Here is a 22,240-nt window from a genome sequence, read left to right as displayed (position 1 = left end):
TTGTTGGTTTATGCAGTGAGTTGATGAGGGCTAAACCATTCTTCTTCATCGGAAAAAGCAAAGAAATTACACACTTTTCCAAACGTACATAACTCTTCCAAATGTTACACACTGGACCTGTGAGTCACAAATGAAATGTTGGAACCCCTCAAGTTAGTAAATGGACATAATACCTGTTTCCTTAACATATTCACTGTAAAAAAACTAAAAAAAAAACTGAAACAAAGTAATTCAGATAACCAACACTGTAACACAACAAAAATAATTGGTCTACAAACGCCAAGTCTATAAGATCAACACCACACACTCCTACCTTCACAAAGGAGATTCAAAAGTATGAAATGCAATAAAGCCTAATACCTTCTGCCATCTCCACCTTAAACCCAACAAAGCCGTGTATGTGATGTATGTTTTTCTTTTGTGTCTGATCTTTTCATGATCTATATGTTTTCCAGCTGTGTGACAATCCAAAATGAGACATACAAAATGTACAGAAACTGTGAAACCGAATCTCCCAAGGGGACAATAAACCAAAATAATACAGTAATAAAACATTAAATGTAGCACATTAACAGTAGTGTAATCTGTTTATAAGCAGCATGCGTTGTTTCTTAATGGACTTTCATTCTGGGGGGCTTCATGCTTTCATGTGTCACCAATCATTGCACAAAAACCCATATTTATTCCCATCCATGGTCTATTTTCATTTTGCCATGTGTATAAATCATCTACTGCACATTTACTCCTACGGTGATGGAAACTGTTGTTACATGGGAAATTGCCATGGCAGGTGCTAACTAATTGGATGTACCAATTACTAACAAAAGATAATTTAGTGACAAAAAAAAAAAGAATGTGCAAGTTCAGGCTTAAAGCGGTTGGTAAATACTGGTGCAGAAGACCAGGTGTTCGTTGCAGCAGGATGGCAATGGAGCAGAAAAGTGTGTCAGACACAGCCAAAACTCCCAAACTTGCATTTAAAGTCTCAAACAGACGTGACATCATCAAGGTCTGTGAGCGTTCAGGGTTGAAGAGATTAGGGAGGAACTTTGGGACAAGGCTATAGATAGATGGAGGAGAGTGATTTAGTCAAAAGAGTCATCTAAGGTCCAGCAGGTCCACAGGTCCGCCCTCACTTCCATGTTTCTCTGCCACTGTCACAGTCCATTAACTGTTTCTGCTATTCCAGCTGTCCCAGAATAATAACAAAGCTGCTGACGTCAGGCGACCACGTTCAGCAAAGCTTATGATTCTCCTGGATCCAACACTGATGGAAGACTGGACATAAATGTCTAGCTGCTTACTCCTTATTCCATTAGCATTGCTCTTTTTTCTTTTGGCTTTTCCTTCTCTACATGTCGCCACAGTGATGATCCACATATTTCCTTTAGCAGAGAATTTTATGTTGGATACACTTCCTTATGCAACCCTTCCATTTCTCCATTTGGGGCCACACTCACTTTAAGAGATTTTATTTGCTGTGTGCTGTGGGGGGTACATGGCTGGATGTCAATGGTCTGAAAAGTTTGGGAACCCCTGGTTTGTACAGAAGAGCCTCTGGCAGTGAGTTAAGAAGTACACCTGTGCATTCAGGCGTCCTCATTAACCTCGGAACTTGACAGCCTCAGGTCAAGTGTCCATGATGTCGTGGTGACAAAGAATATGTGGGACCGACTGATTATAACTGCTAAAGTATAGCAGGAAAAATGAAATAATGCAATTTTAGGCAACGGTTTCCAAAGTTACATACTACAGCTTTAAGGTGAGGGTTGGGGATTAACTGGTTATGGTTAAGGATAGGGAGGAGGTTTTGTTCAGGCTGTTCAAATGAATGGAAGTGCAATGCAGAATCCAGAGAAGAAGATGTACAGTTGATTATGTGTGTGTGTGTGAGAGAGAGAGTGTTGTGGGGGGGGGTGGGGGCTTCTCCCGCATCTGAGTGCGGTGCGCTCCCTGTGCGGTGCAACGCAACACTTCTGAGGTCCAGTTTCATTCCCCTCCAGCTGGACTGTAACGAGGCTGCTCGGTCGCGGGCAGAGGTGAGATTTATCTATTTCCTTCTCTCTTTCTCTTTCTCTATCTTTAATGTTGCCAAACATGTGACTGCTGGATGTGTGCGTGGATGTTTATCTGTCTCAGACGCATCGGATGTTATTTCCACTGACAAGTGAAGACTTAGCGCGTGGCTTGATCAGTTAGTAAAACATGTTATATTCACAGTTGCATTAACTGTGAGTTATAAGTCTGTAAATGCACTCATCACATGCTTTCTGAAATTCCCTATACTTGTCATATTACACTGTACAGCTGAATGTCACTGAAATTAAATGTTTTTCAGATGTTTCTTTTTCCCCCCTAAACATTTTTATTGGATTTTATTGGATATTGTGTGTGTGTGTGTGTGTGTGTGTGTCACTTATTTTTCTATATTGGGTTTAAGTTTTGATTGATGAAAGCAGGTTTGTCCATATCTAACACTCACTCTATAGTAACACTGCATGTGGTGTGTCTGCAGTTGATTTCGAGGTGAGACAATCCTTCAGGGGAAATTTGAATATAAATTCAATTTAAGAGAAATCGTGGGCTCACAGGCAAACATTGGGGACTGGGGGACTCAAAGGCAAACTCCCTTGGAATAGAAGATCATGCAGAGGAAGGGAGACAAATGAGGTGGAGACAAGGGGTTGTATAGGGAAGGAAAGACAAATGAGATGAGAGGATGGGGGGGAGGGGGGTTGGAAGACTTTCTAAAAAATATGAGATGAAAAGAAAGGAAGAGGAAAAATCCTGGGTTTAAATTGTGTTGTGTTGACTCCAAATGACATTGTTGGGAATGCAATATTTGGGTGACAGCTATTCAAATTCTGGCATTATTCCCAGCACAAGGCTAAGACAAGAATTCATCCTCTGGCCGGACATCGCTTCATTTCATTTTATCATTCACACGCCACTGACTTTGAAGGAGAGATCAAACAAAGATGCAAAAACAAAGACCAACAACCACAACTTTGTCCATGAGCTCCACTGTGATGTCACAGTTCTTTTTCTTCACCCTCCAACTCGTTTTGTTTCAGGCACATTTATGATGATGAAACACAGGGAAACAGGGTTTTAATCGGGTTCACATGGGTTTAAACATATGTACACACAAATATTGCAGCAAAAGAGGCTTAATATAACCTGTAACCATTCTCTATAATTTGTTGCTACCTGTTGCTGCAGTCCTGCGGCTTTTCTAAAAAAATAGAAATGATGAAGAAAGCGTTTCTCTCTGTGAATAATATGCCCGCAGAAATGTGCGCTGGAGCTTCTGAGTTTATTGATTAACATCTGTTCTATTGCAGCTTTTAGGAGGGCTTATTCTTTTGTGTTCATCTGGGCAAATTGGGCCTGTAATTACCTGCATTTGTATGGAGCACGTGTGTGCTGCACACAGTGTGGGAAGTTAATTGGAACTAATGTTGTGGTTACAGTCATACACTGCAATCTGTCAACACAACACAGCACAGCACGACACATTCCTGCTCTGTGGACGCTGGACAATCTGTACACATGTGTGTGTTGGTTTTTCCTTGTGTGTGTGTGTATGCAATACATACATGTAGTAAAGCATCCATGTTTGTACTGGGAGCTTGTTTGTAATGCTGTGGCGTAACATTCACAAAGGGAAAATTCATGAATGTGGGCTCTAGTCTTTGTAAACTCCAACCCTGCAAATCTGTTAATTGAAAAAGACATCAGTTCCCTTGGGGGTGGTGGTGGTGGTGGGGGTACTGATGGATCACCAATTAGCTGATGGTGCATCTCTCTCAGGGTGTGAATTGTGAAGGGGCCTTGGGGGAGTTTGGCTACTTTTAATCAGTCTTGAGCTCCCGTGAAACATGATTTGTTATGTTCCCTCCTTATTTCCCTCCTTGTGTGTGTGTGTGTTTGAGGAGGGTGACCTCTCACAATAAGCTACTTTTACCTCACGGTTTACATCTCAATCACCATGGATGATGCGGATTGCAAAGGCATGACAATTGAAGTTGTAAAAAAAATGAATTAAAAAAAAATCTGCAAACTCAAGGATCTTTTTTTCATGTTCATATGAATAATTCCGATGAATGAAAGCACTTTTATCTGTCGCTTCCCCCGTTAAAATGCGAGAAAGAAATGAGCTCATCTGAAAGCCACGCTTGCACTGTGATCTCTATTAAACCAATAATAATTAAACGCATGTCAATCATCTGAGAGATGACACATGCGCCTAATTAGGGTTCGAGCAACAAGGTTGCAAGAAACCTATTGAAACTGGAAGGATTATTATTAGGGTTCGAGCAACAAGGTTGCAAGAAACCTATTGAAACTGGAAGGATTATTATTAGGGTTCGAGCAACAAGGTTGCAAGAAACCTATTGAAACTGGAAGGATTATTATTATTATTCTTATTATTCCTTAAAGTAAATCGCGTTTTTGAGGCCTTTCCCATACCCCAAAACTCACAGATTTTTGTGACCGCATCAATCCTGGTGTAAATTTACGTCTGAAAAAGGTTCGGGGAATGTGCGTCGAAAATTGAATGTGGGAGGAGCCAAAACGTGCGAAGCGACCTGTCAAAATTCACCATGACCAACACAATTATCGCACATGCCCGAAATTCGGTACACATGTGTAGTGGGTCAGGATGAAGAAAAAATTACATTATGACCATGATCCAAACCCAACAGGAAATCCGCCATCTTGGGTTGATTGGCCATTTTTTGGCGATTTTGGCGAATTCGCAGCAATGGTATTTGAACTAACTCCTCCTAGAGTTTTCGTGCGATCACCTTCAAACTTGGTGAGGTCCCTGTGGACCAGTTGAGGAGCTCACGGTATCAAAAGTTCTTTCAAATGTCGCATGGCGCACGAGATAGGGGGCGGCAAAGTTCGTGATGATTCTGATGTTTCGCATCAGAAAAACAAAACTCTTATAACTTTGCGATGGAAGGTCCGATCCGAACCAAACTTGCTACCATTGATGATGGGCCATGGCTGAAGACGTCTATGAAAAAACGGTGAAGTTTGAAAACAGCGCCTCCTTGTGGTGAAAGAAAATACACAAAAAAAAAGTTTTTTTACAATTTCGGGAATAACTTTTACACAGATAATCGTTCCGCACTCAAAATTGGTGACAACAGTCAAAACACATGGTAGATGATGCGTGATCAATATGACGACAAATCGTGTAACGGTGTTGCCATGGCAACGACGCAAAGTCGGATTTTTGGGACAAAAAATCAAACTGCTACAACTTCGTGAATCCTGGTCCGATCTGAACCAAACTGGCTAGGATTGATGACAGTCCGGCCCTAAAGACGTCTATATGAAAATATTAAATTTCGAAAACAGCGCCCCCTGGTGACAGCAGACAATATGACAGCTTGTATTTCAATTATCTCCTCCTAGAGCTTTTGTGCGATCACCTTCAAACTTGGTGAGATCAATGTGGACGAGTTGAGCTTCAAAAGTTATCAAAAGCTTTTTAAAATATTGTATGGCGTACGAGATAGGGGGCGCCAAAATAGGAGATAATAATCATTTTTCACAACAGACAATGAAACTCTTATAACTTCGCGATGGAAGGTCTGATCCCAACCAAACTTGCTATAGTTGATGATGGTTAGTTGCTGAAGACGACTATGTTGCTGAAACGGTACATTTTGAAAACAGCGCCTCCTGGTGGTGGTAGAAAATTCTGAAAAAAGAAACTGTTACAACTTTGCCAATCCTGGTCCGATCTGAACCAAACTTGCAAGGATTGATGACAGTCCGGCCCTGAACACGTCTATATGAAAATATTCATTTTCAAATACAGCGCCCCCTGGTGACAGCAGACAGAATTACATTTATAGTTTTTGATGCTGCTCCAACAGGGATTGTTGTATCCACTTGAAACTTAGTATGTGGGACCACAGACCCTTCCTCAACATGTCCGTAAAAGGTCACCTCCCTACAGGAAGTAGAACGCCCGAAACAGGAAGTAAAGTCTTACATAGTCCGATTGACACGAAACTAGATATGTGAGTTACGGGACCTTCCCTGAATATGTTTACGGAGACGCCGTTGACCGAACAGGAAGTCGGCCATTTTAAACAGGAAGTGCCTTCTAACTTTGCCGTACATTGTCCGATCTGCACAAAACCTTATATGTGACACCAGGGACCTGTCCTGAGCATGTCCGTAAAAGGTCACCTCCCTACAGGAAGTGGAACGCCCGTAACAGGAAGTAAAGTCTTACATTGTCCGATTGACACAAAACTAGATATGTGAGTTACGGGACCTTCCCTGAACATGTTTCCACAGACGAACAGGAAGTTGGCCATTTTAAACAGGAAGTGCGCTCTAACTTTGCCGTATGTTGTCCGATTTGCACAAAACCTTATATGTGACACAAGGGACCTGTCCTGAGCATGTCTGCAAAAGATGACCTCCCAACAGGAAGTGGAATGCCAGAAACAGGAAGTAACCTCTAAGATTGTCTGATCTAAACAAAACTTGATATGTAAGACAAGGGAACTTCCCTGAACAAGTTTACGGACGCGCATTTGACCGAACACGAAGTCGGCCATTTTAAACAGGAAGTGCCCTATAACTTTGCCATACGTTGCCCGATCCCCCCCGAAATTTGGATCGACATGCGTGGGGACGCCGCTGAAAATAACTAGTACTGAAAATAACTAGTACTGAAAATAACTAGTACCGCGCGCGGTGAATGAACGGGTGAGAGCGCGAGGCACGCGGGGAGCCGTGGCACACGGCGACCCGCGTGGGTCGGCTCGAACCCGTTCAGAACCGCGCGCGGTACTAGTTATTATTATTATTCTTATTATTCCCCCAAATGAATTGCCTTTTTGAGGCCTTTCCCATACCCCAAAACTCACCAATTTTTGTGACCGCATCAATCCTGGTGTAAATTTACGTCTGAAAAAGGTTCGGGGAATGTGCGTCAAAAATTGAATGTGGGAGGGGCCAATAAGTGCGGCGCCACCTGTCCAAATTCACCATGACCAATACAATTATCGCACATGCCCGAAATTCGGTACACATGTGTAGTGGGTCAGGATGAAGAAAAAATTACATTATGACCATGATCCAAACCCAACAGGAAATCCGCCATCTTGGGTTGATTGGCGATTTTTTGGCGATTTTGGCGAATTCGCAGCAATGGTATTTGAACTAACTCCTCCTAGAGTTTTCGTGCGATCACCTTCAAACTTGGTGAGGTCCCTGTGGAGCAGTTGAGGAGCTCACGGTATCAAAAGTTTTTTCAAATGTCGCACGGCGCACGAGATAGGGGGCGGCAAAGTTCGTGATGATTCTGATGTTTCGCATCAGAAAAAAAAAACTCTTATAACTTTGCGATGGAAGGTCCGATCCGAACCAAACTTGCTATGATTGATGATGGGCCATGGCTGAAGACGTCTATGAAAAAACGGTGAAGTTTGAAAACAGCGCCTCCTTGTGGTGAAAGAAAATACACAAAAAAAAAGTTTTTTTACAATTTCGGGAATAACTTTTACACAGATAATCGTATCGCACTCAAAATTGGTGACAACAGTCAAAACACATGGTAGATGATGCGTGATCAATATGACAACAAATCGTTTAACGGTGTTGCCATGGCAACGACGCAAAGTCGGATTTTTGGGACAAAAAATCAAACTGCTACAACTTCGTGAATCCTGGTCCGATCTGAACCAAACTTGCTAGGATTGATGACAGTCCGGCCCTAAAGACGTCTATATGAAAATATTAAATTTCGAAAACAGCGCTCCCTGGTGACAGTAGACAATATGACAGCTTGTATTTCAATTATCTCCTCCTAGAGCTTTTGTGCGATCACCTTCAAACTTGGTGAGATCAATGTGGACGAGTTGAGCATCAAAAGTTATCAAAAGCTTTTTAAAATATTGTATGGCGTACGAGATAGGGGGCGCCAAAATTGGAGATAATAATAATTTTTCATAACAGACAATGAAACTCTTATAACTTCGCGATGGAAGGTCTGATCCCAACCAAACTTGCTATAGTTGATGATGGTTAGTTGCTGAAGACGACTATGTTGCTGAAACGGTACATTTTGAAAACAGCGCCTCCTGGTGGTGGTAGAAAATTCTAAAAAAACAAACTGTTACAACTTTGCTAATCCTGGTCCGATCTGAACCAAACTTGCAAGGATTGATGACAGTCCGGCCCTGAACACGTCTATATGAAAATATTCATTTTCAAATACAGCGCCCCCTGGTGACAGCAGACAGAATTACATTTATGGTTTTTGATGCTGCTCCAACAGGGATTGTTGTATCCACTTGAAACTTAGTATGTGGGACCCCAGACCCTTCCTCAACATGTCCGTAAAAGGTCACCTCCCTACAGGAAGTGGAACGCCCAAAACAGGAAGTAAAGTCTTACATTGTCCGATTGACACGAAACTGGATATGTGAGTTACGGGACCTTCCCTGAACATGTTTCCGGAGACGAACAGGAAGTCGGCCATTTTAAACAGGAAGTGCCCTCTAACTTTGCCGTACATTGTCCGATTTGCACAAAACCTTATATGTGAGTTACGGGACCTTCCCTGAATATGTTTACGGCGACGCCGTTGACCGAACAGGAAGTCGGCCATTTTAAACAGGAAGTGCCCTCTAACTTTGCCGTACGTTGTCCGATCTGCACAAAACCTTATATGTGACACCAGGGACCTGTCCTGAGCATGTCTGTAAAAGGTCACCTCCCTACAGGAAGTGGAACGCCCGAAACAGGAAGTAAAGTCTTACATTGTCCGATTGACACAAAACTAGATATGTGAGTTACGGGACCTTCCCTGAACATGTTTCCAGAGACGAACAGGAAGTTGGCCATTTTAAACAGGAAGTGCCCTCTAACTTTGCCGTACGTTGTCCGATTTGCACGAAATCTTATATGTGACACCAGGGACCTGTCCTGAGCATGTCTGCAAAAGATGACCTCCCAACAGGAAGTGGAATGCCCGAAACAGGAAGTAAACTCTAAGATTGTCCGATCTAAACAAAACTTGATATGTAAGACAAGGGAACTTCCCTGAACACGTTTACGGACGCGCATTTGACCGAACAGGAAGTCTGCCATTTTAAACAGGAAGTGTCCTATAACTTTGCCATACGTTGCCCGATCCCCCCCGAAATTTGGATCGACATTCGCGGGGACGCCGCTGGAAATAACTAGTACTGAAAATAACTAGTACCGCGCGCGGTGAATGAACGGGTGAGAGCGCGAGGCACGCGGGGAGCCGTGGCACACGGCGACCCGCGTGGGTCGGCTCGAACCCGTTCAGAACCGCGCGCGGTACTAGTTATTTTTATGTTTAATGTCTGTGTTTAATTGAGTGATTCAGTGATTGTGTAAAAACAGTACAGAGCACAATCACACAGTGCTTGAGAGGAAATGAGTGACAATAAAAGGTTTGGTAAACAATGTGATAATTAGTCAAGAGCAATAAAATTAAACTAGTAGCTCATAGTGCTCACAGTCATGAAAGGACCCTCACATCCCCCCCATGCAACGCCAGATCAACCACGTTCCTGTTGGGAGGTCATGGCATGCATACGCGTTCAGGGCAGGTCCCTGGTCTCACATATTAAGTTTCGAGCAGATCAGTCAATTTCAGGGCAAAGTTACAGGGAACTTCCTGTTTTACGGATGGCCTACTACCTGTGTGCAGGTCATGGCTTGCAGATGTGTTCAGGGAGGTGTTAAGGGTTGGTCTCTTGTGTCACGTGTGAAGTTTTGAGGCGCTCGGTCGAAATTTCCTTTCAATGGTTGCCGTGGCAAAACCTTTTCATAACTTTTTTTTATCTTTGACGTGTTTAGTAGAAATTGACACCTCCTTTATGTTCCTTTTTCATTGTTGGTCCCTGGTCTCGCATGTTAAGTTTGGAGCAGATCGGTCAATTTACAGCTAAGTTACAGGTCACTTCCTGTTCCGTGGCGAAATGGCAGCAAAATTTGAAATTGCCGACTTCCTGTTGGGTCAAGTTAGTATCGTGTGGTGTTCCAGAGTAACCCAACCTCCAAATATCGGGGGGTTATCCACACAATTTCTGTCCCAATCTCAATGTTGATTGGCGAAGAGTTGCGAGTGAAGCGAATAACTCAAATTTATAATTCAAACTTTTTTTCTTTAAATCACTAATAATTTAAAATTGTGCAATTCACAGCAGTTGGTAACTATTTAAAGATTGGGAATCAAATGAAGGCAAAGAAAGAATGATTTATGAACTAAACAGGAGTTCCAGTTTAGTTTCTGAAGTCGCTTGAATTCCAGTTTTGTCAAGGTTGGCCCTTTATTAATCACAATTAACACGTTAATACATATATGCATTGCGCTCCATGTACAAAACAAGCTTCCTCTTTCTATGTAGCCCTCTAAAAATGCTTGTAAGTTGTTGGTACTTGATTAATGTTACTAGCACATGTACAGACCACATACAGCTGTTATTAACAGTGAAAATAATGTCCTCATTTCTCATTAGCAAATGTTATTAGCTCTATCTTTTTTTTGAGGTGTCTTCAATATTGCAGTTGCAAATGACATTAATGAGTCTTTGTGCAATAGTCCATCAAGTCAGTCAGTGCATGTTGTAAAGGTTAATAGCTTGTTTAATAAATTGTGGTCCAACTCTCTTACTGGCATCATTACAATATTATATACCCCACATTTGTAGACCAGCCTGTTGTAGGACCTGAGGGGCAGCTGAGAGCACTGATGTTTTTAAAAAAGGAGGCTTAAAGCTCACAATTTTAGTCATCTTATTATTGATTTAGCCAAGTTATTACCAATTTTTAGTTCAACATACTTTCTCATAGCCTGTATTCATAGCACATTTTAAGCCCTTTATCCCCTGAGTTCTTCTTCTGTGGGGTTTAGTGGCAGCTTGTATCCACCATATTTTTTCTTCTTCTCTTTCCCTCTCTGCTTATCTTCTTCTTTTTATTAATAATTTCCGGCAGGCTGTACACCGAGAACTGCAATACCGCCCTCCACAGGAAAAAAAGACCTGGATTCCCACTTCTTTCCTCTCATTCTCATCCCTTCATTCATATCTTTTTAAATAGTTTTTATTCGTATCACATTTCTATTTTTCTATCCTGAGTTCTTGTCCTTCTATAAAGGGCTGCCTACTACAAAGATTTTTTTGGTCGACCAATCATTGGTCATCATTTACAGCCCTTATTTGGCTAATCGTTAACATGTTGAAGATTTTAACTAGTTGCTGTTTTGAGAATCTCATAAATAACATTTAGGAAAGTCAGGAAAGTAGGAAAAGTGGAGAGACTGTTTCCATAATTTTTGGTATGTGAAAGCCACCGTTTTTCCCTGATGCACTTCAGAAAGAGTGGATGGAGTCTTGTGTTTGTTGCAATCTGCAATTCCACCATTAGATGTCACTAATTCTCATACACTGGTCCCTTATCTCATTTATTTATTCATTTAATTGAGATATTTCACATAAATGTATTCCATTGCGTAAATATGCTCGATTATAGCCATTTGCTAATTAACCTCTGTTGCCCATAGGGAAAAAACATGGCGAAAACAACATAATGCAAATAATGAAGACTAACAATGTAAAAAAAAAAAGGCAAACCAGCAAATATGGATCATAAGTTTCAAAATGCTCAAGGGAAAATGTAAATGTGACTGGTGCTCGAGGGTTGCAAGGAAATGGGATAAATTGTACATTTCTATTTAGTATAAATTCCCAGAATCCTCTACTCATATAATATATAAAAACATACAGGCACAGTTGTCGTTAGAGAGAGTCAGCGTTTCATTAATTGAGCTCTTAGCTGTGGAGCTTTATAATAATATAACTGTGGACCACTATGAGCCTGGTCCATAGTTCCACATAACTCATATTTTTTTGCTGCACAGTACATAAAGCTGGTGGACCATTATGTTCCAGTTCCATCTACAGTAATGTGTCATTTCCCTCACTGTGCTACTGTTGCTCAGAGGAAAGAGACTGTACTAAAATCTACATTTTGAGAGTGTGGCCTTTAACGTTAAATAAATGTGACATTATTAATAACCACAGTTTATGGTGAAAACAGGTTCATAGATGTATCCTTACTCACACATCTTTAAAACAGTAGAATATCAAAGTAACATATAGGTATCAAGGCCTATAGATCGAAATAATCATTAAAGTAATTATGGAATCTGTCTACGCAGAGGGATAGACAGTGACTCGAAATTGGGAACACTTATTTCCAGTCAGAGATCTTGTTGGTCTCAGTTAACAAAGCCCTGATCTTTCTTTTCTTCATCACTATTATCTTCTCTAAATGATGAGGGAAAGTGTGAGTGAATGGCTGTTTTTCTCTTTGTTGGCCCGGTGATGAACTGATGATCAATCCAGTATACGCTTTGCCTTCTTCGCTCCCTATTACGGTTGTAACTGATTTCTGTGACCCTCAAAGGAAAAGTACTCTAGATCAGTGGTCTCAAAGTTGCGGTCCGGGGGCCACATGTGGCCCTCCAATCGATTTCATGTGGCCCTCCAAACAATATCAAGTTGTAACGAGTCATTTCTATATGTTTATATTATTAAATTAATAGATTCATTTTGCATCATAAATATGTTTTTTTTGATTGTTCCAAATTAAAACAAGCCCTTAAATTTTAAAATTATCCAATCCAATCCAACTTTATTTGTAAAGCACTTTAAAACAAACACAGTGGACCAAAGTGCTGTACAGAATAATGGATAAAAGACAGAAGTAAAAGACGGAAAAGCCCAAACGAGGCAATAGAGTACATATAAAAAAAGGAATTAACATGGCATATTGATATGAGCTCATAATGTCCACCGCAACTGTTGCTTTTCCCAAAAAAGTTGGGCTTTTTTTTTTTAATTGACTGGCCCCTGACTGACCAGACAAGACGGTCATTTGCACACAGGTCATTTGAGTTTGAGACCCCTGCTCTAGATAGTGGATGGATGCAGTAATGTCAGCATTTTCTGTAGTAACCAATTAACTTTCAGTCGTTTTTACCTCATAGGTATTCCATTTGATTAGCTTTATTGGCTTAACTTTCTTTACTTTATTATATTTTATATATGTTGCTGTTTTTTTTGGTCCTTCAGTAGTATTTCAGCCTTCAGTGGTTCCTCACCATGATGCCAAGACGATGCTAGGATAGCATTTTTCCCATCTTGTTTTAGGGATGGCTGATATCTGTGTGTGTTTTGGGTGGTTTAAGTGATGCATGAAGATCTGTTGTGTGTATTGTGCCATCATTGTGTCAAATAACATTAGGGTGGAAAAGTCAATGGAAATGTTAAGCTGCCACTAGGCATTAGCACAGTCCCCCTAATGCAGAGACAGAACATAGTCGAAATTAAAATCAAAAAATCTTTCAAAAAGTGAAATTAAGGAGTTAGGCTGGCCGATGCAGGAAGGATCAGAAAGTGAGCAAAATAAGTGACGGTAGGATGAACGGTAGGAAGACAAACGCAAGCCAGCAAATACTGATGAGCTGATCCAGGCTTTTAAACAGGAGTGAGTGAGTGGTGGCAATCAAGAGTAATCTGCAGCAGGTGAGTTGGAGGGAAAACCAGCTAAAGGGGTTTCTCCGGCCAGCCTGCAGGGGAAAAAGACAAGGAGACACACCCACAAACACACCCACTCGTGCAGACAGGGAGAAAACAGACAGACGGTTTATGCAGATCCTAACACTGAAATCCTCCCATCTCAGTTTTTAATGGCAGATCTGTGAATTTGACCAAAATGTCTCGTTGCAAACACATAATCAGAGTCAGGGCCGACATTTAATTAACATGTACAATAAACCACAGAGCTGCACTCGCTGGAGGTGATGGTAATACTCGGGCTGCGAGAGCGATCAGTATGAAAATCATTTCAGTTGAATACATTGAGTTTTAATGGTCACTTTGTAGCCTCTGCGTCACATCAGCAGGTTTGTTTTGCTTTGGCCTTTGGCACGGGCAGTTATTTGGTAATTATACAGGCATCAATAGTGGGGGGATATACTGTAGGAGGAAAACTTGACCAATAAAACTTGGCAACAACCGTCTGCCGACTGCTTTCAGAAAATCAACTAGCCTGAATGTATAGTATATAAAAAGGATGTAATGTGTTTGCCATCTCTTTATATGTCTGTTTACACAGAGGTGTCAGAGGTGTTGACTGCAATTATGTTGGTTATATCAGCGCCGTTTATGACATCATCAAAAAGAAGACTGCATGCACACACATGCACATATGTAAGACGTTTTAAGTTTGCTAGATATTGTAAAAATCAACATCAGAAGATCCTGCTTCTAGGAAGGTTCCTTGTAGAGGAAGGACAAAGTTATCCCAACATCAAATATTCCAATTCCATGGCATGTGCATTACACAGCTTCAGTTATATCATATATATATGTATATATATATATATATATATATATATATATATATGTATATATATATATCAAAATTACCCTAGGGATGCATAGGAATTAATCAGAAACCCAGTACATTTGTGACATGCGCTCTCGTTGAGGACAACACCCAAACAAACGAAGCCAGTGAATATCTAAATATACTTATTTACTTGGTGATTCATTCGTCTACATTTTTATTAGAAATAGTTTATTACATTCAATAAAGTCTAAACATCCAAAAAACGAATCATTTAAACTTTACGGGCGACATATCTTTTATGTAAAGCTGTGTTGATAGTATTTTGGAAGTTCATTGCGCTCAGAAGGAAGATTTGTTGCCAGTGTTGTGGAGGAATGAGCTTATTTGATGCGTAATGTGATGTGTGCTGACACGCATGTTGGTAATGACTGTGTGAAGACACGGTCAACATGGTCCTGCAGGTTATCTTGACTCTCATTGTGTCATGGTCTGATTATTTCAGAAACTGATCGTCTACTGGTCATTTCCATGCACAACCATCTCTAGTGTTTACAAGGAATGGAAGAAAAAAGGGGGGGAAATATCCAGTGAGTGGGTAAAAACGCCTTGTTAATGCCAGAGGTCGGAATGACCAGTTTGAAATGACAGAAAGGACTCAAACTTTGGAGGAGCAGTAGTTTTAGTAGTTTTAATGTTAAAATGACCGTATTCATATAATCTAGATCAAAGTTGCCCAAACACTTTCCCTTGAAGAGCTCAAATTAAGGCAAAAAGTATTTAAGATGCAAGCAAGTACTGGGATTTTTGTAAGGCGCTATCATTAAATTACATAACTCAGAGTTAAACAAGCAGAACCTGATGTACACATGGATGGATTTTTTTTAGTTACAACATAATTGTAAGTAGCATGTCTATGACAAGCAGAAAAACAGTGTTTTTTTCTTTTAGTGATAACCCTGGCAGGTGAAACCCTTTAAAGGGCCATCTTTGGCCCATGGGCCCCACTTTGGTTAATCCTTATTTAGACTCTGGTAGTCAATGTTCCTATGTTTCTATAGGAAAAATAAAACACCAGCAAAACTTAAACCTTCAAATGATGTGAAACTGGTGACCTAAACCTATATCTAAAATAATATCTGCAGCTTGCTGGTGGACATATGACAGACACACACAGACACACAGACACATATCCAATCAGGCACAATCCTCTGTATAGATCATTGTTTCCTTTGTATCTGAATGTAAAGAGCACCGGCTCTTCAATCAGCATTCATTTGGACTCTTGTTTATCTCTTTCATTTGCTCCTTGCACAGACCTTTTTGGGGCTTGTTTTGATCAGGCATCGCCATGGCAACATCTCCTGGGTAAAGAATGCCTGACAAAAGACGTGATGCCTATTGAGAAGAAATACTGTCTGTCTGCTCTTATAGTGTGTGTCAGAGATTAGGGTGCGTGTGTGTGTGTAGGGAGTGAAAAATGTAATGACTAGTTCTAACCCTGTTTTTGTTTTATACATGTGTTGTACACGGCATTTCAATGTGTATGACCATCGAACATCCATATGTCAAATTTCCCCTCCCAGTTTATACCAGCTTTTGCATGGATCCTGGTAATTACCCTTATCCACATGATAAACCAGTATCTATACTATACATATAAGGAGATTGTTATAAGTAGTCCCCAGCTTACTTGTATGTATGTGTTGCATTTAATATTTTTGCAATAGATTTTGTTTAACATAATTTTAAATGCAGGGTTGGGCTCAGTTACAGTTCAGTAATGTGTTACACTGATATATTGGTTGTAAATTGTGATCTAAAGCTATTTATCTAGCAACAAATTTAAGTAAACGTAATGTTTTTTGTAAGAATACATGACTTGGGGGTGGATTCATGTATATAATCGTAAGATATGGGTCCCTAAAGAAAAAAAGTGTTGAGAATTAAGAATCAAATTGATTGATAAATGCTTTGAAACACCACTGAATGGGTATAGGATGCTGCCATCATGCCGTCAAGGCAGCATTTGCTTGAAATGAAACGGCTGTGCTCATCTCACAGCTTGCCATCGTATATCATCGTCTTTTTTTTTGTTTGCATTTTGCAATTGATATTGAATTTTTAATCCCGAAGTGCAAACTCAGGACCCAAAGCGAGGAAGCAGCGCAAATAAAGTTTAATTGATACTGAGACTTGAGAGGCTTAAGAATGATGCAGGTTGCTCCCAGGGGATTCTTCACCGGATTAAACCTTGAGGGAAAAGCTGAAGCAGGTTTAGGGTCAGTGGCATGTGATGAACAAAAATTATTTGTTGCTTGTGATTTGTTGCTTGTGACTTGTTGCGATGAGAGTCTGGAAAGCAGCAGCTCTTGTTGACCCAATTGAGGGTCTGGATCCTCTGAAATGTGGATTTGTGGGAGCGTGTCCCCATTGCCACATGAGTCGCTGACTCCTTCTCACGTTAATTGGACATCAAAACTAATAAACTGGTACAACACAAAAACAACTATTAGTTCTACAACTGTATATGTTTATTTTACATCAGATAAATGCAAATATACCAGATTTTTAGGTTATGTTTTGGCTGATTATGGCTTAATTCCACAGTCAGACTTTAAGCCTGCTGGAATTTAATAGGAGAAGAAGTTATTGCACTTATTTTTCTCAAGAAATTTCAGGTTGTTCATAAAAAAGATACTTAATGTAAAATAAAGTGAAACATTTGGAGTGCTTGTTGTTAATAGGTTATTATGCTATTATTTGACTGGTCTGGACCACTTGAGATCAAATTGTGTATGTGGCCGCTGAACTAAAATGAGTTTGACACCCCTGATCTAGACCCTGAATTGAGAACCCAATCCAGCTTCTGAATCTTTGAGGTCTAGGGTCGGGGAGTGAGAACGCCCCTGACGTTTGATTTTTAACTCTGAATCTTGAGCAGCCTCACATACCCCGAGTTCAGGAATTCAAGAAGTCTGCCACAACACAAACACTGCTACTTTTACCATTAATAGCACTTCACATTATTTATTGCTTCACAGTAAATCAGTCGTACACATAGTACCGTTTAATTTTTAATCACATGTTGCTATGCTGTGTGTGCAAAATGCCATGGAGAGCTAATTGCTAATGATTGCTAACCCAAGAGACGTTTGTGTTTCTTAACTAAAACACGGTGAACTCGGAGGGTGACGTTCCTCCCAGTTCCGACTTCTGGTGTAAAGGGAATGCAGCATAGCACTGGTCACAGCTAGAGCCATGGCAATTGAGACCCTGACTTTAAGCTATTGCATCGTACATTTGGTGCAAAAAGAAAATATGCAGGTGCTACGGGAGAAATATTCACGTGTACGACCCTTTTAATATACAGTAGGTTTGAAAAGATGAAATCCCACTGAAGTGGCTCTTCAATTTGTGATTGTGTTGCATTATTAAATCTAAAAGTTATTCTCAGCGAAAACATCACTTAACACACAAGGGCGCACTGTATTTTCCTCATTTATTACTGTATTTCTTCATAGTTTCCTCCTGTGCCCTGCAACACTGTAAATTATTCTTCCTTGCTCATTAATGCTGTGAAGTCAAGGTTGTGGAGACCATATTTTATTTTATTTTTTCCCCGTAGGTCAGTTCATTTTGTACCAACCAGAGCACCAATTATTAGCCATCGCTGTGACAGATGAAGGTGTGCCTTCATGCAACCTGGTGGTCATTAAGAAACCAGTATGGCTTCATAAACAAGTCTCGGACTAATGGAGCTAAATGTGTTATGTTTTTCTTCTGATGCAGCCTTGTTTTGTTGTTACGGAAGGATGGTTGTTCAGTTGATTAGTGCTTAAGTATTCTACAAGCCACTTTAACATTTTCACTGTTTGCATCGTCAGTTATCATCAGTGTATATTATTGTGACTTTACAACTTCCTTCTCTCATCCGATGATCTATTCGTTATTAAATAGCAAATATTGTCATTTCGACAAAAACGACAGAACATACAAAGTCACTGACTTATTAGAACTAGATGAATACTGTGTAGCAAATTTGGAGCTGGACCCTAAAGGAAATTAGCCTAGCTTAGCATAAAGTCTGGAAGGAAGCAAAGCAGATATATAGTAATATAATATGTATATAAAGCTGTACATAAGCATCAGATTAATCCTTGACAGTGGACGGGCCTGACGTGTGGTGCTGGCGGTGGCTATTGGAGATTAGAAAAGCAGTGTCATTGCTCACTGCATAGCAAAAGTTGCTCACATTGGTAGAGTGATGATGATATTGATGTCATATCTGCCATTTTGTCCGACAAAAAAATAACAACATTTAGACGAACAACCTTGTTTTACAGCTATCGATTTCATGCGAATACTTGCAGAGCGTTATTTCTCAACTTCCACCAAACGCAAAGCATGCACAGCGAAGCGAAGGGCCTTTAATGACGTCGGGTGATGCTTGACACTGCTCCATTCAAAGAGTTTCAGTCGATATCTCCACGGATTATTTGTGAGTCCAGAGTAAGGTCGACCACCACCGGATCCTGTCTTGTGTCGCATGGAGCAGTGCAGACACTAGTAAATAGATATAGAACAGGGTCAAATTAAGTGGACTGTGGTTTCTAATCGTCTGCATCTCCTCGAGAAGCCCTTTCTACCAAACATCTGCACGAACTGCATGTCCTTTCAGTGGAAAGATCGGAATTTGAGGTTTGGCAACACTTGGTTAAGTTGCAAACAACATAAGAAAAGAAAAAAAAGGGTCCTAAAAATAAAATGTTGGTCAGTATGGGCGGAGCATTCCGAGTTGGAGAGAATTAAATCGGCTCAGAACAGAAGCCGGACATCCACAATCCCTTAATGCTCTCATTTACTAACATTATTTTTCCAAACCTCAGTCAACACCTTGTATAATACCTTGTATAACACCAGTATAACGTGATGCATGTAAGACGCCACATTGACTAACTTTGCTTTGCCTTTCAGGGATGTCAACCTATCACTGAAGGGATCTTACCAACTGCTGTTGCCCAGTACACCTTAACGTCTACATGGAGATCATCCAAGCCACCCAGGTTTCCTTGCTGTCTCAGGAAACCCCTACAGCTATGTGGAGTAACAACTCAGTTCCGCCTTACTCCCACTTCCTGCTCCTCTCCACTCCCTCGGATCCGCTCTTCAGCTTAAGCCCAACTGATGGCGCGTTTCTTTTTAACACCTGTCAGAACTGCACCGAACCTGAATCCCTTCCAGGTTTGGCCGGAATCTTCATCCCCCTCATCTACGGGATAGTATGTGTTGTTGGGCTGTTGGGAAACACTCTGGTCATCCATGTTGTTGTCAACTACACCAGGAATGAATCAGTCACCAACATCTACATTCTCAATTTAGCCATTGCTGATGAGCTATTTATGCTGGGTCTGCCCTTCTTGGCCGTGCAGAATGCTCTGCTGTCCTGGCCCTTCGGCTCTCTAATGTGCCGAGTCGTCATGACAGTGGATGCCATCAACCAGTTCACCAGCATCTTCTGCCTCACTGTAATGTCAGTCGACCGCTACCTGGCAGTGGTGCACCCCATTCGCTCCTCCTGGTGGCGGCGCCCTCATGTGGCCAAGGCTATCAGTGCCACTGTTTGGGCAGTGTCCATCGTGGTGGTGCTGCCGGTGGTGGTATTCGCCGACGTGCTGAAGGATGATGGGAACTGCAGCATCGTGTGGCCCGAGCCTGCTGAAGTGTGGAAGACGTCCTTCATTGTGTACACGTGCACTGTTGGTTTCTTCTGCCCCCTGCTGGTCATCTGCTTGTGCTACCTGCTGATTGTCATCAAGGTAAATCATGAGCATTACTGTAAATCTTTGGATTTGCTAACATTGAGAGGTGCAAGGGGAGGGGATGATCCTAAAATGTATCTACTCTACTCTGTATTTTCTCTTTTTCTCTCTGTATTACTTTACATAGAAACACTGGATATTCCTGTCATTGTAACGTCATACTTAAAGCTCGAGTATGTTCAATACCTCTCATTCCTTAAGGCCTGGTATACTGCCGCGCACAAGGGTACACCCGACCCGCTTCATTTGCACATTTTTTCGGCCCAAACCCACAGGCCTGGTCGGGTTTTTCGGGGCAGCCCGAGCCGTTGAGAACTCTAATAGTCTACAAGGACAGTCATCCGAGCCTCGACCTGGCGACCCTTTCAGCTCTGAGCCACTCGAACCAGACGTGTCCAAGGGAGCTGTAGCATTGTTCTGTTCTTCTCTGGTAGGAATGCGTCCGATTCCCTGTGTCTAGACTTGTACACTCACCCGATGGTGAAGTGGGATACTAAAGGACCCTGACGTGCGAGTATACCAGGATATAAGATATGCGATGCGCACTTCGGTGTGTGGATTCGGAAGTATACCACAGGCTTTAACCTATAAATTGCTGTCCTTTCACTTTACTAGCATAGATGTTATGCTTCTGACTTGCCTCCGCAAGTCGTGATGTAAAACGCATCACTCACAGACAGAAAATCATATGTTGCAAAGTTACACACATCTATATTCTGAGAGCTATCACTGATCAGCATTGTTTGGTCTATGGCATGGTCTATGGGTCTCAGGGTTTTGAACACTTTATCCAATTTAGAGCCAGAGCTCCACAAATAGGCTATCCTCTCCCCGCTCGTAAGGTTAGGCTGTCTGTCTATCTCTGTATCGCACCATGACCCTACCCGGGCTCTGTAGAATATACCTAAAATGTAAGAAACTTGTTTTGACAGAATCTAATTTGCCGTATAGTGACTTTTTCTTTTTTGTTAGTTTTGCTTATCTTTTGAAAGCTACCATGTCATCTTTTTCTTAAGCAAACTAAAGCTGTTAGTTTACAAATACTGCTAAACAACCTTTTGCTTTTTCACTTCAAAGGTGCGAAGTGTTGGAAAGCGGGCGCAGGCCACATCCTCCCGACGCAGGAAGTCAGAGCGTAAAATCACAAGGATGGTAGTCGTAGTGGTGGCGGTGTTTGTCCTCTGTTGGCTACCGTTTTATGCTCTGAACATTGTCAACCTCCTGGTGGTACTGCCAGGCGACTTCAGGGGGCTCTACTTTTTTGTTGTCGTGCTCTCATATGCGAACAGCTGTGCCAACCCCATACTGTACGGATTTCTGTCCGACAACTTCAAGAGAGGCTTCAGGAAGGCGCTGTGCCGCAACTCACGCAGGGTGAAGAACAACGACAGGGCCGGCACTGAGGTACAGCGGCCCACGGAGGAGTGGGGTGGCGTGGTGCTTCAAACGCTTAGAAGCCAAGACGTCAGCAACGAGAACAGGGGAGACTGTGGTGGAAAGGACGCAGGGGAAGAAATGCGCGCAAGAGAGACGAAGGAAATATGCAAAAAGTCAGAAGACGGACGCCACAGTGAAGTGACAGAGAGCTCAAGGACACTGGCCGTGCAGCGGAATAAGTCGGAGCCTGAGGATCCTGGTCAGATTGCCCAACATGCAGAAATGACTGAGACAACGACCGCTACGGTCGGTAAAATTAGAAACAGCAGGTCAGAACCTGAAGACCTGCTGGACAAAAACTCTGTGCTTGAAATCAGTTACCTGTAACACATGGAAACCGTTTTTTCTTTGGACCTTGGCACCTGCCATTGAAGAGATTTCTCAGAGATGTTTTACTCAAGATGTGAATATCAAGTGTGTAGAGTGACGATGAGTTGTCCTTGGTGCAAAAATGTGAAATGACTGCAATACAGTAAAAGCAGACAAGATGCTCACCTACAAGGGGGCAAGACCTTTTTTCAATGCATGAAACACTTTGCCTTTGAAAT

General features: G+C 41.5%; 1 protein-coding gene across 1 annotated transcript in view; it reads left to right on the top strand.

Annotated features, from left to right (window-relative positions):
• Positions 1-1,950: 1,950 nt before the first annotated feature.
• Positions 1,951-22,240, top strand: part of si:zfos-169g10.2 (somatostatin receptor type 5) — a 20,359-nt gene continuing 69 nt past the window's right edge. The window contains exons 1-3 of the mRNA XM_058639767.1: positions 1,951-2,039; positions 19,411-20,252; positions 21,333-22,240. The exon at positions 21,333-22,240 is cut by the window's right edge and continues 69 nt beyond it. Coding sequence (XP_058495750.1) covers positions 19,476-20,252; positions 21,333-22,019 — 1,464 coding nt within the window. The 5' untranslated portion in view covers positions 1,951-2,039; positions 19,411-19,475 and the 3' untranslated portion in view covers positions 22,020-22,240. The remainder of the gene's footprint in view (positions 2,040-19,410; positions 20,253-21,332) is intronic.

Source organism: Solea solea, chromosome 10 (assembly GCF_958295425.1).
Source record: "Solea solea chromosome 10, fSolSol10.1, whole genome shotgun sequence".
NCBI classification, from domain to species: domain Eukaryota; kingdom Metazoa; phylum Chordata; class Actinopteri; order Pleuronectiformes; family Soleidae; genus Solea; species Solea solea.
Note: the sequence above shows the minus strand (reverse complement) of the source record. Positions and strands in the feature narration are given on the sequence as shown.